The sequence below is a fragment of the Triturus cristatus genome, chromosome 8 (genome assembly GCF_964204655.1).
Source record: "Triturus cristatus chromosome 8, aTriCri1.1, whole genome shotgun sequence".
In the NCBI taxonomy this organism is placed as follows: domain Eukaryota; kingdom Metazoa; phylum Chordata; class Amphibia; order Caudata; family Salamandridae; genus Triturus; species Triturus cristatus.
In genome coordinates, this window is record NC_140591.1 from 1,415,888,390 (window position 1) to 1,415,904,764 (window position 16,375).

A 16,375-nucleotide genomic window follows, 5' to 3' on the forward strand; every position below is an offset into this window, starting at 1 on the left:
AAATGAACATGCACGGGTGATTAGTGAGTAGCCTTATCCTGTCATGAAGAAACACATGATGTCCTTCCCAGACAAAAAAAAAAAAAAGCATTTGCAATGCAATCGTTCTCGCATTTGTGAACGATTGAGTTTTTGGCGTAAATGTTTCTGTTTTTTATTTATGTGTTTGTAGTGGAGTGATGTATGTTGTTCGTAGTGGAATTATGTGGTTTGAATTGGGATTTTTAGTGGTGGCATTGTGTGGTGGGTAGTGTATTTGTGTATTGTAAATATGTGGTATGGGGAATAGAAAGGAGTAAGAGCTGTATAAAATAGATATAAAGCAAGAATGAGAGGGATATGTAGTTTGTATTTGAAGCCGTGAATGAACTGTAGACAAAGTAGTATAAATAGTGTGTGAGAAAGAGAGAGAGACGGGAGAGAGAATGTTATAGATGTATAATGAGGCTGCGGTTGTGTATGTAGAAGATAGTGAAAGAAAAGGAAGAGTGTGTGTTTGTTATTATTTGAAAGTTATGGTATTGGAAGTGTGTAGAAAAATATGAAGTGAACCAATATTATAAATACTGGAATAGTGTGCGAGAGTAAGATGGTGTGAGAGAATGTATGAGAGAGAGGGAGTTGTGGGAGGGTTATTTTGGTGGGAGAGGTGTGAGGTGGAGTTGTACCTAGTATGAGAAGTAAAGGTAGGTAATATGTGTTAGTAGGCAGGTTATAGGGAGTGTTAGGGAGGAATGTGAGGGGGCAGTGCCATTGTGAGAGAGAGGAGGTAGTGGTAGTGTGAGGGAGATATGAGAGTGGCTGTGTGTGTTGGAGAGATGATAGTGTTTGTTGAAGTGCGACGTAGAGATGTGTTGTTTTCGTGTTGTTAATTGTGTAGTTAATGTGTGGTGTGCTTGGCTGATGGCAGTATGTGAAATACTCCCTGAAAGAATATTAGTTTGACATATTTTGCGGCTATTCTGTGATAACTGCAACTCAGTGTGTCCAAATAGTCAAAGTTATAAATCAACATTTGCCAGTCAGTGAACAAAAGAATACAGTGGAAGTGCTGCCAGAGTGGGTGTAATATTTAATGCTAATATTTGTTTGGTACTTTTTTTGCATCATTTAAAGAAGCTGTACATTTTTATTTGCATCACGTTACGTAGATAATCTATCATATTCTAAATCTTTTATTTACATGTTTTTTTCATTGCATTTTTCAATTTTATTGAATAATTTCTGATTGACAGAGCTGCTTAATGAAAAGTAAAACGTTCTTTTACTAAGCAAACTGCACACTTACAATAGAATAGTAAAAACGTGTTTGATGTGGTGCCTAATACTTCTGTCACTAAGCACTTTCAATAACAAGAGCTATTACTGTCCCGTTTAATGGCACTCAACACAGCCACCTCGGGAGCATGAAACACTGAACTGGCCCTGTCACAACCGGTGACCCACACAGATGTACCTAGCACCCTCTTATCTCCATAAGACACCAGACTCCTAAAAAGAGCCCAGCCATCAAGCGACAGGAAAGTTCTCCGCTCAAAAACAGCCAGCATACAGTTACATTAGAAATATTAAACCGGCCCTGAGGTGATCTTTCCACTCAGTGACATCTTGGCTGGCTCTGAATTTGTTTGTTCTCTAAAGCGTCCAACCAGCTCAGGCTGGTTCCAGAACAAGAAAGTCAGCCCAGATACGCTCCCTGGCCTGTCTGCTGGAATATACCCCGTCATTAATGTGGTAAACCAGCTCAGCCCTTGACTGCGGGTTGCGTTTTTCCCTGAACGGAGCTTCACTTGGAAGGCTGAGGTGCAGAGAGGCACCTTCTGAAACGTCCTTCTAAAGGACGAACAGCTAAGCCCTCCCGCATGAGTTCACGCCAACTCAGTTCACCCCACCACCACCACCACCACCACCAGCGTACCATATGTTGTTTTGTTTGAAAGCCCTTGTGTGCATTGCTCCAGTGTGCTAAACTCCAAAAAAGTGTGGCCCTCATAAAACGGGTGAAGCGCTGAGTGCTAAAATCTCTTCTAAATTAATAAAAATGGAGGTGGGCGATCCGCGCAGTTCGAAGCAAAAGAAAGGTGCGGCTGCCGTACTTAAAGATAAAGCGCCGAGTGCCGCACTGGAAGTGCTCAGTGTCAATCTAAAAAAAAAGTTCCAAAGACTGGACATACAATATAGTACAAGTGGAAGAGGACCAGTCCTGGGGGTGATCCAGTCAACAATTGAAAAAAAAGGTGGGACAAGCAGGAACCATTATCCAATTAGAAGCAACGTTTTTTTAAAAGACACTGACAAAAGCCAATTTGATTCTTGAGGCGGGCTGTAAGCCCACAGACTGAATACATCCTAGTCTCGACCTAACAAAAACATACACGACCAGGTAAAATGTTATGAACGGAGGATAGTCATCTAATAAAAGGAGTATGCAAGCACCATTACCAATGGAAACACAAAACCAGCAATGTTACAATACACGATGGACAGCCCATCCAAGTATTTGCAAACTACATAAAATGAATGAAAGCCAATGGCTGAAGAGGGCTAACCCAAATACCACACCACCTGTACCACTCCTGACATGCACTTTTTAAACATATTGGAAACATGAGGTCAACAGACTTACTAAATCAGCCTTAGAGAGACCAAAACGTGATCTCCTATTTAAGCTGATGTAGAACCAATGAACATGACTGTTTTGAAAGCTATGTGGCTCACAAAATCAGTAAAATGAATACATACATTTCAGACATTTGCAAACCTACATGTGTAAATGTGTTTTCTGTGCCAAATGCAATGGAAACTAACAAGCGCATTGTGTAAAAATTATTTGTCAAACATGAGAGTGAGCTCATGCTAATTTGCAGAAGCGTTCGACCAATGATTCCTACAAGAAACATATGCAAAAGAACTTTGACAGTAATAGTGTCAGCTTGTTAACATTGGGTAAACTGTAGTCTTTAAGTTATGTGTCTTTTTTTTTACCAGTAAACAATTAATCTTCAATTCCACAGTTAGCAAGTTTTTATTAGCAGAGTTCAATATTAAGCTATATTTGTATAATGCCCACTTTTTGTATTGGCTACCACTAAATTTAAAGGACTACAACGTTTTGATAGCAAATATGAGTTTACATACACGAAGTAACCCAAGAATGTAATGCAATGAACTTGTGTAAGGAGCACCCCTAAAGGTTGCAGAGCCCAATCCCTGCATGACTGCGTGGCCATGATCCATTCTTTACAAAATTCAATAAATTATCAACTCCTGGCAGTGGTATATGTACCACGTTACTTTCACTTTAAGCTAGGGATAAATGTTCATGACATACAGAGTATAAACTGAAAAAAGTAGGCCTGACTGTGGTTCACTCTATCAGTAGTGTTAGACTTGGCATCTTTTGGCATGTTTCCCCTGAGTTTTTGCTTTCTGACCTCCCGGTTTTGACTGGCGTAGTGTTTCTGCGCACTTTTCTCACTGCTGACCTGTGGTAAATTGTGCTATGGATTGGTGTTTCCATAATTGGATACTTGATTTACTTGTTAGTCCCTAGTAACGTGCACAGAGTGTGCCAGGGCCTGTGAATCAAATGCTACTAGGGGGTCCGCACCACTGATTGTGCCACCCACGTGAGTAGCCCTGAAAAGGTAACTCAGACCCGCCATTGCGGAGTCTGCGCACAGTTTGTAACTGCCATGTCGACTCGGCCAGTGCACACACTTGCCAGTCCTTCACCTTCCCTTTTCTTACATGTCAGCCACCCCTACGGTAGGCCCAAGGTACCCCTATGGGCCGGGTGCAGTGTATGTGAAAGGTAGGACATGCCCTGGTGTGTGTGGCATGTCCTGATAGTGAATTACAGCCAATGTCATTTTTCGCTATTGCAAGGCTACCTGTTCCCCACAGGACAGAATGGGGAGTTTGTTTATAACATCTTATAAATATAACTGGCCCGGGGAATTAGGTAGGAAAATAAAGTTTAGTATGCCTGAACTCAGAATCTAAAGACGCATCTTTTAGTGAAGCTGATTTTTACATTCTGTGTTTGAAAATGCCACTTTTAGAAAGTAGGTATTTTCTTGCTCAATCATCCTGTGTGCCTCTGCTGGAATGTGGATTGCCTGTCTGGGTTTTGGACGAGAGAAGGCTGGGGAGCAGGAGTGGCTCCAGATAGTCTAGGTGGGACAGGAAAGGGCTGAATAGACCTGGGCTGCAATTGGGGAACAGGGAGGAGATTTCCTTGCACCTCAGAGGGCCTGGTCTGCCTCTGACCATATCGTCTCCACCTCCTGCCAGGAAGTCACACCAGAGAAGGCAGAACTGGTTTTGGCTGGGCACAGACACTCTCTGCCTGAGACAGCAAAGGATTTGGGTATATAAATATTGCAGCCCACACCCCTGAATTGTAGAACTTTTTTGACCAAGAAGACTGCCAAGAAGAAGAGCCGGAGAAGCTGTGAGGAGGAATTACCACTTTGCTGTGTGCTTTGCTGTGTTGGCTCTGTCTTGGGCAGTGAAAGGACTGGACTGAACTTTCTGCAATCTACTTTGTGAGTTTCTGAAAGGGCTTGAGGTAGAGCGTGCTCCCTGTTCAAGAGGTCTCAGGAACAGCAAAGACTTCCAGCTCTTCTGCCCTCAGCACTGGGAACTGTGTGTTTTGTGCTGCAACATAAGAAAAGTCACCCGACGACGTCTACGACGCCGCTGCCAACTCCGTGTCCTTAAGGCACTGCAGAGGGCACCATCGCAATGCCGCACCGCGACCCTGGGCTCACCGACGATGCCTACTGATGCTGCCACCAAACCCCTGCTCGCACCACGACCTGTGAACCCCGCACTCCGCACCGCCTTGCTTCACGAGGACGCCTTGGTATCCCCGCCACCGCTCCATGCTAAAATCAGCACCGCTGCTTGCACCGTGGTTCGAAGGCACCGCTCGTAAAGTTACACGATGCACCGCTCTCATCCCACACCGCAGCTTGGCCTACCGACTCCATCAACTCCAGTTCGTCAGCCGACGACAGTTCTTCAGCAACGACGCCACGCTGCTTGCACCGCGACCTGCCAGCACCGCGATGAGCACCGCATTCACTTCGCACCGCGACCCTGGTCTCACCGACACCACCATCTGATACCACCACAGAGCCGCTGCTCGCACCACAGCCTGAGGGCACCGCACGCTGTACTGTAGCACTTCGCACCCGACGCCTGCCGATGCCAGCGCTCCTGACTTCACCAGAGAAGAGTTTGATCTGCAACGCGTGTGACTTCGAGGGCCCCGATGACTCCTGCACCGACCTACAGAACCGACGCCTGCGGGCGCCGTTCTTTCAGAAGCTCAACAAGAGGTCGCCGACGCCCTGCATTTCTAAAAGGTACGGTTTGCAGGTCTTCCCGACACCGTAGCTGGCCCGCGACACCGTCGTCAGCCAGAACTGTTTGGATTTGTATGCTCACGACGTCATGATAGCCCCAGATGGAGCTATCGACATCAAGGAACTGTTTTTCAAGCATATTTTGATAACCAAAGATTTTTAAGTACTGTACTGTAGATTGTTATCGTTTTTGGTCTTGTCTTAAGTATATAAAAATATTGGAAACTTTTCTAAACTAGTGTGGTGTCCTTTTGTAGCGCTTACACTGTATTACTGTTGGTTATGTGCAAATGCTTTACACACTGCCTCTAAGATAAGCCTGGTGGCTCGTGCCAAGCTACCAAGGGGGTGAGCAGGGGTTATTTTAGGAGTGTAACTCCCTTATCCTGACTAGAGTAGTGGTTTCTGCCTGGCTTTGGCACATGCCTTAGCCTACCAAAAATCCAATTTCTAACAAGTAGTGATTGGGTATGCCTTTCAGACAAAGCCTCCGACCTCTGACATTCTTGCACTGGTGGAATCACATGAAGTTTGAGGTCACGAAAACTGCCTAGACAAATGGCTCCTCAATACATCAAGCATCCTTCCGACACAGGGCCTGACCTAGAGCACCTATAGCCTATGCCAGGCTGCTTGTGGTTCATTGATTGATGATTGATTGCAAGGTCTAGCCCTAGTGTCCAATATTTACACACTCATAGGTCAGAATTGAAATGGATTGACAGACTCCTTGTTGACATGTGGGTTTAACTCTACATAAGAACTAAATTATTTTTTATACCTGGATGAACCCCAGCTCGGGCCCGGACATCGCCACTGCCATTCCCCATGGTTACAAGATCACCCACAAGGAACGTAGCGACCGACCAGGAGGAACTATTGCCATCATCCACAAGAGCTCCCTTCGCCTGACCATCCACTTGGACGACCCTATAACCATTGAACATCTCCGCTTCCAAGTCCAGACCAACCCCAACACCACCCTCTGCTGAACCCTCATCTTCAGACCTCCTGGCACCTGCCTGCCCTTCACCGACAACATCATAATCTTCATCGCACCCCAGGCTCTAGCATCTACCGATTACATCTTGCTCAGAGACCTCAATTTCCACCTAGACAATCCAAATGATCAGAACACCGCATCCCTTCTGGAGAACCTCCCCAACATCGGACTGAAGCAGCTAGTCACCTCTCTGACACACGCAGCAGGACACATGCTCCAACCCATCTTCTCCACCAGCAAAAACATCACCTAGAGCCGCACAACCGAATTCCTCTGGACCGACCACCACTGTGTTAATTTCGCCTTCACCAAACCCACCGTACCCAACGCCCGCTGTAAATGGAACAAAGTCATGAAGAACATCTCACCGCCTCTTTCAGCACAACCACAGTGCCCACATCCACAGATGCTAATACCTCAGCATGCAACCTCGACCGATGGATCTTTAACTGTTCTGACGCACTGGCGCCCCTCAAGAAAGCCAGTTGGTTCACTGCCGCCCTCCACGAGTCCAGACACACCTGTAGACAGCTCGAGAAGAGATGGAGAAACAACAAGACCCCAGAAGCCCACACAACCTTCAAAGCCGCTGTCACCGCACACCACCTCCTTCTCAAAACCACGAAGAAAACGGCCCTTCGAGACTGAATCAACAGCAAGGCACTCTTCGCGATCGTCAAGGACTTTGCCATACCCAACAGCGAGACCACAGAAGTTCCACCCTCCCAAGACCTCTTAAAAAAACTCAGCACCTACTTCCACCACAAGATCAAGCAGATCTACAACAGTTTCGACACCCAAGACACACCCATCACTCCCACCACTACCACACTCGACAATGCCGCCCTCCAACAGATCCTGCTCAACTGGAGCCCACTCACTACGGATGACACTCTCAAGACCAGGAAGAGCATTCACTCAGGAGCACCCTCGGACCCCTACCTGCACCACATCTTCCACAGAGCCGTCACCTCCATTGCACCCGCACCATTAACTGCTCCATCAAGACCACCACCGACGATTGGAAACACGCCAAGATCAACCTCCTGCTGAAGAAACCACCCGCCGACCCGAAAGACCTCAAGAACTGCAGACCCATCTCCTTGCTTCCCTTCCCAGCCAGGGTCATCAAGAAGGCCACAAAATTCCCAACTCTCCAAGGTCATCGTAGCCAACCATTTCCTGGCCCCCTCTCAATCCTGTTTCCAAAGCAACCACAACACCAAGACCACCCTCCTCACCACCACCAATGGCATCCGCTCCCTCCTCAACCGGGGAGAAACATCAGCCCTCATCCTCCTGGACCTCTTGGCCGCCTTCAACACCGTCTCCCACCGCACCCTAAGCACTAGACTCCATGACGCCAGCACCCGTGACAATGCCCTGGACTGGATCTGTACCTACCTCACCAGTAGAACACAAGTAAGAGAACCACTGTTCCTCTCCGAACCCGCGGAGATCAGCTGTGGACTCCCCCAGGGCTCTTCCCTGAGCCTCACCCTCTTCAAAGTCTACATGGCTGCATTCGCAGCCATAGTCGGGAACCGCAGACTGAACATTGTCACCTACACCAACGACACCCAGCTGATTCTCTCCCTCACCAATGAGCCCACAATCGCCAGAAACAACTTCCCCGACGGGATGAAGGAAGTCACCACCTGGATGAGGGACAGCTGCCTCAAGACCGAAGTCCTCATCCTGGGAACCTACACCTCTGCTTGGGATGACAAACTGGTGGCCCGCCGTGTTAGGGACCCCCCCCCAACACCCACTGCCCACGCACGAAAACTCAGCATAATACTGGACTCCTCACTCCTAAGGAACCGCCAGATTAATGCTGTCTCCTCATCATGCTTCCATACACTTCACCTGCTTCGAAAGACCTTCAGATGGATCCTCACTGAGGCCGGAAAGACGCACTCATCAGCAGCAGACCCTACTACAGCAATGCACTCTATGCAAGGGTGACCCAGAAACTCCTCAGGAGACTACAGAACGTTCAGAACACCGCAGTCAGACTTGTCCTCAACATCCCCCACCATAGCCACATCTCTGAACCCCTGTGAGAGCTCCATTTGCTCCCAGTTAACAAAAGAGTCACCTTCAAGCTCCTAACACACACCTACAAAGTCCACCACGATGCCAGACTAGCATACCTGAACCACTGCCTCCCATTCCACGCACCCACCAAACACCTTCGCTCAGCCCATCTGGCCTTTGCCACCGTCCCCCAGATCTGCAAGACCAGGACCGAAGGAAGATCCTTTTCCTACCTCGCCGCCAGAACCTGGAACGCCCTGCCTCTCCACCTCAGGCTTCCCCCGTTGCTGACCCAATTCAGGAAGGATGTCAAGACCGGGCTCTTCGACTGAATCTCAGCCCGAGTCGGACCTGCAGCCCTCCTGATCCCCGCGTCTTAAGACCCTCAGGGCGAGTAGGTGTGCTTAACAAATATTGATTGATTATCTTTTGACCACATACCTTCAGAGTCCCTGCATGTATCTGTAAATAATTCAACAACGCAAACCTATACCTTGTAATGTCACTTATTCATGAATATTGAGAACTATATGACGATATTTAAAACATACTTTCACTGAAAAAAACAACAGGCAATGTGGCGCTATAGTTAGGTGCAGGAATGAGACAATAGCTAATGTTAATAAAATAAAAAAACACTGAAATACACCAGTTATAGTTTAGTGAAATAACTATAACTTACACCCCATCATGTGCAGTTTATGACCTCACATACTACATCACTCATGACATGTTAAAAGACATCATCAATGGACTCTTATAAGCTTGTCTGTAAGCTTTCGAAAGATGCAAAAGAAATTGGATATTTCAGAAGTTGAGCACTTTTGATGGATGTCATTGCCTTATCTCTTGCACTCATAAACAATGAGTGCAGTGGGGCTAGGTCACTCACAGAGAGCTGACCTCTAAACCTCATTGAACAATAGACCCTTTGGTCCAACACTACTGTGAAGGGCTAAAGGCTAAGCAAGTAGGGTGTTAGGTGGTCATGGGGGGTGGGCACAGCTCCTGGTCACAGGGCAAGCCCAATGCCTAACCACTATTGTACGTTGGATTCCGGGTCTTTTGTGACGCCAGGTATTGCAGCAAGTTTGTGCATTGTTGGGCTGGCTGCCTGTGGCGGGGTGGGTGGAGACCCTGGGCACAAGGTAATCCCCGTGTCAAACTTGTCCTATGTATGACCGAAGATTTTGTACAGTGGAGATCTGATGCTTGCATAGGCACTTGAATGCGAGTTCTGATGGGGATTGGATGGAGGGTCTGGATGGAGGCTATGACTGAAATGTCATGAGTGAAATAACATTTAACATGTCATGCCTGAAGTAATATGGGAGATCATAAGTAGTGCATGATGGGGATGGAAGTTCTAGTTAGTTCACTAAATTATAAATGGTGTATTTCAGTGTGTACGTGGTATTTTACAGTTAGCTTGTGTCTCAATCCAACTCCCACCTATAACATCACTTTAACCTTTGTTTTTTTTAGTGAATACACATATAAATATATATGTGTTTTCACTGACAAATAACACACACACACACATATATATATATATATATATATATATATATATATACCAACTACACACAACCACCTTTTTGCCAGGAATAACAGCGCTCAATTTTGAGGGGCCCGTTGGCGATACTTACCCAGTAGTGATGTCTGCTGGGAGCTGTAGTTTCTCATTGAACACTACAGTAACACTCCGATTAACGAACTGGGGCCAGCTGAACTTGATAAAGGCACACCCGCTGAAACGCGTCATGCCAAAGCTGTTAAATAATTTGGACTTTTCCATGTTCCCTGCTGTGTCCTCTGATTGCTTTTCATCGAAGTGGTCTATTGTCTGAAGTTTAACGTGCCGGCCAGTGGCGCGTCAAGAGGACCCGTCCTACAAGTGTCCGGGGCTTCGCTTGCGACTGTTTTTCATAATTTTCCAAGGGATTGGATTGCCTCGTACCGCCTCAACCAAGTACAGTAAGAGGCTGCTGCCGGGGGCAGTTCGTGACTTCACGGAGATGCAAGATCACTGAATCGGCGTCTCGCGGCCCTGCGGACTCATGTAACTGTGGCAGGACGTATGGGGACCCAGGAAAGCTCCAGGATATTGATTATACCAGGACTTACCAACTGCACACAACCACCTTTTTGCCAGGAATAACAGCGTTCATTTTTGAGGGGCCCGTTGGAGATACTTACCCAATAGTGATGCCTCCTGGGAGCTGTAGTTTATCATTGAACACTACAGTAACAATCCAATTAACGAACTGGGGCCAGCTGAACTTCCACCAATGGGAGTACCGCAGGATGTTCAAAAAGAGGGTTGGGGCAGTCTACCTGCATCAGCGGCATTTGATAAAGGCACCCCCCGCCGAAACGCGTCATGCCAAAGCTGTTAAATAATTTGGACTTTTCCATGTTCCCCGCTGTGTCCTCGGATTGCTTTTCATCGAACTGGTCAATGATTATATATATATGTCACTGAAAAAAAGATTAAAGTGACTTTATAGTTAGGAATATTAATATATAGCTGACTTTAAATAGAAATTCCCGGAAAAAACAAAGGTTAAAGTGACGTTATAGTTAGGCAACAATGACAGTTTAAACAGACCGTTTTAAACAAAACCACTAAAATTCACCAGTAATTGTTATCTCAAGTAACTAGAACTTGTGCCGGAGGAGCGTTGCCTCACCCCTCAGTCAATGACAGAAAACAAAAATGATAATAAAACAACATCATTTTATTTTTCTGTGACTGGTTTAGGCATGCGTGTAGGGCAGGGCGGGCCGGGAGGAGTGGTGGCCATTCGGAAGTGGGCATGTAAGTTTGACTAGCCGCCTCAGGCCGGCCAAACAGAGATGCAGACTTCAAGGAGTTGGAGCTTTGGAGAAAAGCTGCAGTCTTCAAGGGACTGCCTGAGTGGTAGACAAGGCCGCTAAGACGAATCCTGGCACAGCGTCTGGATTGGGTAGGGCTTGCTTTCCCAGAGACTGCTGTGAGAGCACAGAGGAAGGCGTCAGAGGCAGACACAGTGGCAGCGAAAGAAAAAGTAAGCTTTTAAAAAATTATTATTTTCCTCGTCCCTTCCCCACCTTCCCCCCTACCCCGTCCGTCCGCCTCACTTTTGTTTTATGGTGGCCGCCACTGATGTTGTCATCAATTATGTAATTTCAGACGTTGCAGTCTTTTTATCAATAAAGTCATAAAACATTATCATCAATGATTTAATATGGGAGGTAATTAGCAGTGCACGGCGAGGGCCCTGAACCCAACCCTCACGGGCGTGCACAGCAGACTGTATGATGCAAAAATATAACGGGTGTCATTTTAGGTAAGGTGAACCTATATACTTAGCCAAAGTATCACCAGGCCTATTGGCTTTATCATGGTGTCAGCACATTAACATATATAAAGTCGGTCTATTGTTTTCGTCAAAGTCACCAATAATTAAAATCAAAAGTATATTTTATAAATTAACAGTTGGATTATTTTAGAAAGGCCAAAAAAAGGCAGCCATAGGACCTTCCACAAGGGGACTTACTCTGCACTCAAGCTGAAGAGCATACAACTTCAGTTATGGATTCGTTAACCCAAGAGACTTATGGTGCATTTTCAATGTTGCTGGGCGGCGAGGGGGGGGGGGGGGGCTGCTTCACTCCCTGCAACACCCCAGCAACATTAGAAAAATGTTTGGTGGTGCCCCTGCCCCTTCTAAGGGCACCACCAGAAAGAAAATTTATTAGTTATAAATGCTCTAAAGCATTATAGGATACTCGTTGCTGGAGCAGTGAAAAATAAATGGAAGTCCCTAATTTATTTTTAATTTTTAGGTCGAAGCCCACCACACAGTCCCTGCGATACTGCAATCATGCTCTGGGGAATGGGGTCCCGGGAGCAAATCATGGGGGTGGGGTGCACGCACGCCCACATCCCAAACAAAATGATCCACCAGCCCTGGGGCCTCCAGCAGGCTCTGAGCAGGGTGCTCGCCCTCCTCCCCTTAATAAGAATAAAATGGTCCCAGTAAGAGGTCCCCCTGGCCTCTTTGAGGCTCAAGAAGGGGGGCGCACACCCCCTCCCCTTAAAATGAAACAGCCCCGGCCAAAAGCTGTTGCCAATCCCACACCGCCAAGGGCCATGGGTGGCTGGGGGTTGGCTGGCCCAGGGGGATTGAAAGTAGAAAATATGATCAAGCTATAATAGTGCCCAAAGTCTGACACTTCCAGGCTTTAACTTAGCAGATATGGAGTAATACAAAAGGAAATACTGATTATCCCATACCTCCTAAATTCAGAACCCCCTGTGTTGAGACTGCGTTTCCTAAGCCCAGGAGGAGGCGTTCACCTGCCTCAGGCAAGTGTTGTGGGTTAATGATTCGCTCCTGTGACGCAGGGGTCTCCTATTGGTTTCTGATGGTGAACAAAGGTCAACGTTGACCCCAGTAATTTACAAACTATCACTCAATCACCCACTCTCCATTCCTTGGAATGATAAATGGAAAAAAATCACAACATATCAGAAAGCAGAAAGTATTCCTAAGACCTGCATTGTACCTCGCGGTTCACATGGAACTGCTTGGTATACCCTTGGCCAAGGAAAACATATTTATGTATCAATAGGTTGACTAAGCTCAAAACCCTCAATTGACGGAAACATCAGCCACCTGAAAGATTGCATCTCTCCATTACAACTTGGACATCGAAGGTCTAATTCAATATTAACCCCATGAAAGTAGATTTCAAAATAATCAACAACAACAAAAGATAAGCCGGGATAGACTGTCCTACTGAATATTGTCACAAATAATTTCATGGTACAATAATATCAAGGACAGAATATCGAGGGACAAAATATCGAAAGGTTAGTGCATATCGTGAAGTATAGATTTACTGTTCCTGTTTAAGTTCCTTGAAAACCGGTACATATAGGTGGAGTTAGGCATAGAAAATCTAGACTTAATTACCTGCTGATATTTTTTTTTTGATATATTGTCCTCAATCTATGCACACCGCCAGGATACAAGATTGGCTTTGGGTCATGAATCTAAAAGTATTCTTGCCCAAAGATTTGAGCTACAAAGAAATTCTACACCTTTCTGTTGTAAAAAGAGCAGAATGTCTCCAGTTGTTCAAGAAACCACTGTGTTCAGAGAAACCCTAGTAAACAAAGTACGGAGCATGAGTTTCTGTTCGCAGCATATGCACTCGTTCCAGGCAGGGCTCAGGTATTCTTACCACCTATCGTGGGAGAACTCGATGGGCAGGCAGTTGAGTTACAGCAGAGTGATCATCTTACAGACAATACGTTGCCAACCCAATGGAACAATTAAGTCCATAATCAATCCAAAAGAATATTAAACGTTTTCTTCACAGAACTATTGATTGTACTGAGTTAATTCAAACTGTATTATAGATATGTAAGACTTGTCACCAAAATCTATTAAACGTATTGCTTTCCTACTACTATCCGACATTACAGAGATCCTAATTTATTTGACATTTTAATTTAGGTAATGGAAGGGGTGCAGGTGAAGGTCTCACAGTTGCCTTTGTGGCACAAAAGGGCCACAAACATGTTTGGATACAAGTAAATATAGCATACTCTTAGCAACAAACCTAGACTAGGCACACGCCAAGATATCTGGTTAGTCCCATGTTTGTAGGATCTGTACACCATTATGAAAGAGGATACTTAGGGCCTGATTACGAGTTTGGTGGTCCTTCGGACCGTGGTGGAGGTGCGGTGGCAGTCGGGGACCGCTGCACCAGTGGTCTGACCACCAGAATTAGAAGTATGGCAGTCGGACTGATTTGGGACTGCCACAACCGCCAGGGGACCACGTTCCCTGGCAGTGGCGAGGTAGGTCTGGGGCAGCAATATGCTTGGCAATGCCACTGCAGCAGCAGCAAGCATATTCTGAGTTCCCCCACCGCCAGCCTTTTCATGGCGTTGAGCCCAACATGAAAGGCTGGTAGTGGGGAAACAAAGGGGGCCCTACAGTGCCCCCCTGTTGCCCCTGTATACTGGGATGCATGCAGGGGGACTCATGGGTTGCCCCCCTGTGTGCATGCACGCCCAGGTCCTGCACGGCATGAACTAAACAGTACATAACATGCAGGAACTTGCTTTGGCGTTCCCATGGCGGTGCCTTTTTGTAAGACACCGCCATGAGAACGACAAAGGACTGCCGACCAGACCTGGCGGGCAGCAATCGGTCGACTTTGGGGGTGCGGGAGCGGGGCAGTGGCGTGCCGCTCCTCTCCCGCACCGCCAAAATCATAATTAGCCCTTTAGCCTGATACCTGGTCAGCAGGATTCAGTTGACAGAAAAAGTAAAAAACCAGTATGTTTAAAACATATACAAAAAAGTAAAGTATACCCTGGCAGGTGGTATTTCTGATCAGTCTTCCGCCATTAGAAGAACGGTTCAAGGTTTGCACAAACAACTAGGGACTTTACCAAGCTGAATGAAAAGACTGGGCGAGTCCATCATCACTGGAACAGTGATTGTCGGATTGGAGCTTTCTTAGGAAATCTAATTAGTCACCCATAATTATTGTATCTTCTATTATACCCAACCATTTGGATGCCTCTTTCCCATCCAGAAAACCCATCTGTGAGGTGAATAACTCCATCTGGCCAACCTATGCATCCTTTGGTGCAAATATCAACATAAGGACTAACACATTCTTTGGTTAACTTTACCTCTCATCTTCACACTCTGGTCACCCAGACTGGAAAGACCCGAGGACAGAGCAAAACCACATCAAAAGGTCCAGTAAGGCAACAACTCAGATGGCAAACCATACTCAGGCGACTCATCAAGGGTACGGTAGTTAGTAAGGAGAGGACTATCAAAAATAGCCTTAGACTAGAAGTAATGGAGATTATTTGTACTAAATGGTGCCACTGTAATCTATGGAAGTGAACAAAAACATATATGAAATACAAAGTATTCTTAACTTAATCTTTTCAGGACAATGACTTATAATTACACTACTCAGACGTAAATGATCAAATATTATCCTCATTATGGCATGCATCTGCAAACAGCTTCATGTACATGACAATCCTCACACTCCACAGCACCTAGATCACAATAGATACTCACACTGAATCCAAAAGTTTCCTTGTGAGAGTGCATATGTTCATTCGTCTTGAAACCTCCTCATTTCCTTTTATCTTATTTTCTGCCTTGGCATACACAGCTTCCGGCAACACGGAATGTGAGGGAATTTCCTCCTTTCCCACAATGAATCTTAAGGAAAAGAACAGATATTCAGCACGGTCTCGTTTTAATATAGTCAATAAACTTTGTGTTATGATCCTCAATTAAGAGTCTATAAAGCAGGATTTTTAACAATTAACCTTCACCACTTGGGAAAAACCATAAGGAAAAAGCACACCTAACATTAAACAAAAGCATGGAGGATGTTATGTCCACAATATAGCAAACTGCTTGCATAAAAAAGTACATGCTTTAGATGGAGCTCCTCAACTTCTGCAAACTGCTCTTATGACCGGACCACTGATTTCTTTCTGTGAAGGGAGTATATCTTCTGGAACAGACTCTTGGACCTCCTACATCTTTGATCCAGAAGGATGTCTTTCAAGTAGTTACTTTTCTCCTAACGGAATTACACGAGGGGTCATTACGATGGCGGGCAGACTCGAGTCTGCCCGCCACCATAGCGGTGCCTGGGAACGCCCGCCTGCAACGTGGCGGTCCCGCAGTTAAATTACGATGCAACCGCCACTGTGGCGGTCGCATCTTGCATGTTTACCATTGCGGCAGGTACTGCTGGCTGCAGCACCCGCAGCAATAGCGAAAAATGCATGTAGTGCCTTTCCCTGCACTACGTGGCAGGCACAACGCGGTGCCTGCCACTCAGTGCAGGGAGATGCAGGGACGATTGCACAACCACCTCTCCCCAGCACAAGGGGGGCCCGCAAAGG

The 16,375-nt window shown here is 46.2% G+C and overlaps 1 protein-coding gene across 1 annotated transcript in view; it reads right to left on the reverse strand.

Moving 5' to 3' along the window:
• Nucleotides 1–16,375, reverse strand: part of TMEM135 (transmembrane protein 135) — a 1,073,095-nt gene that overhangs the window by 65,251 nt on the left and 991,469 nt on the right. The window contains exon 8 of the mRNA XM_085623147.1: nt 15,531–15,677. Coding sequence (XP_085479273.1) covers nt 15,531–15,677 — 147 coding nt within the window. The remainder of the gene's footprint in view (nt 1–15,530; nt 15,678–16,375) is intronic.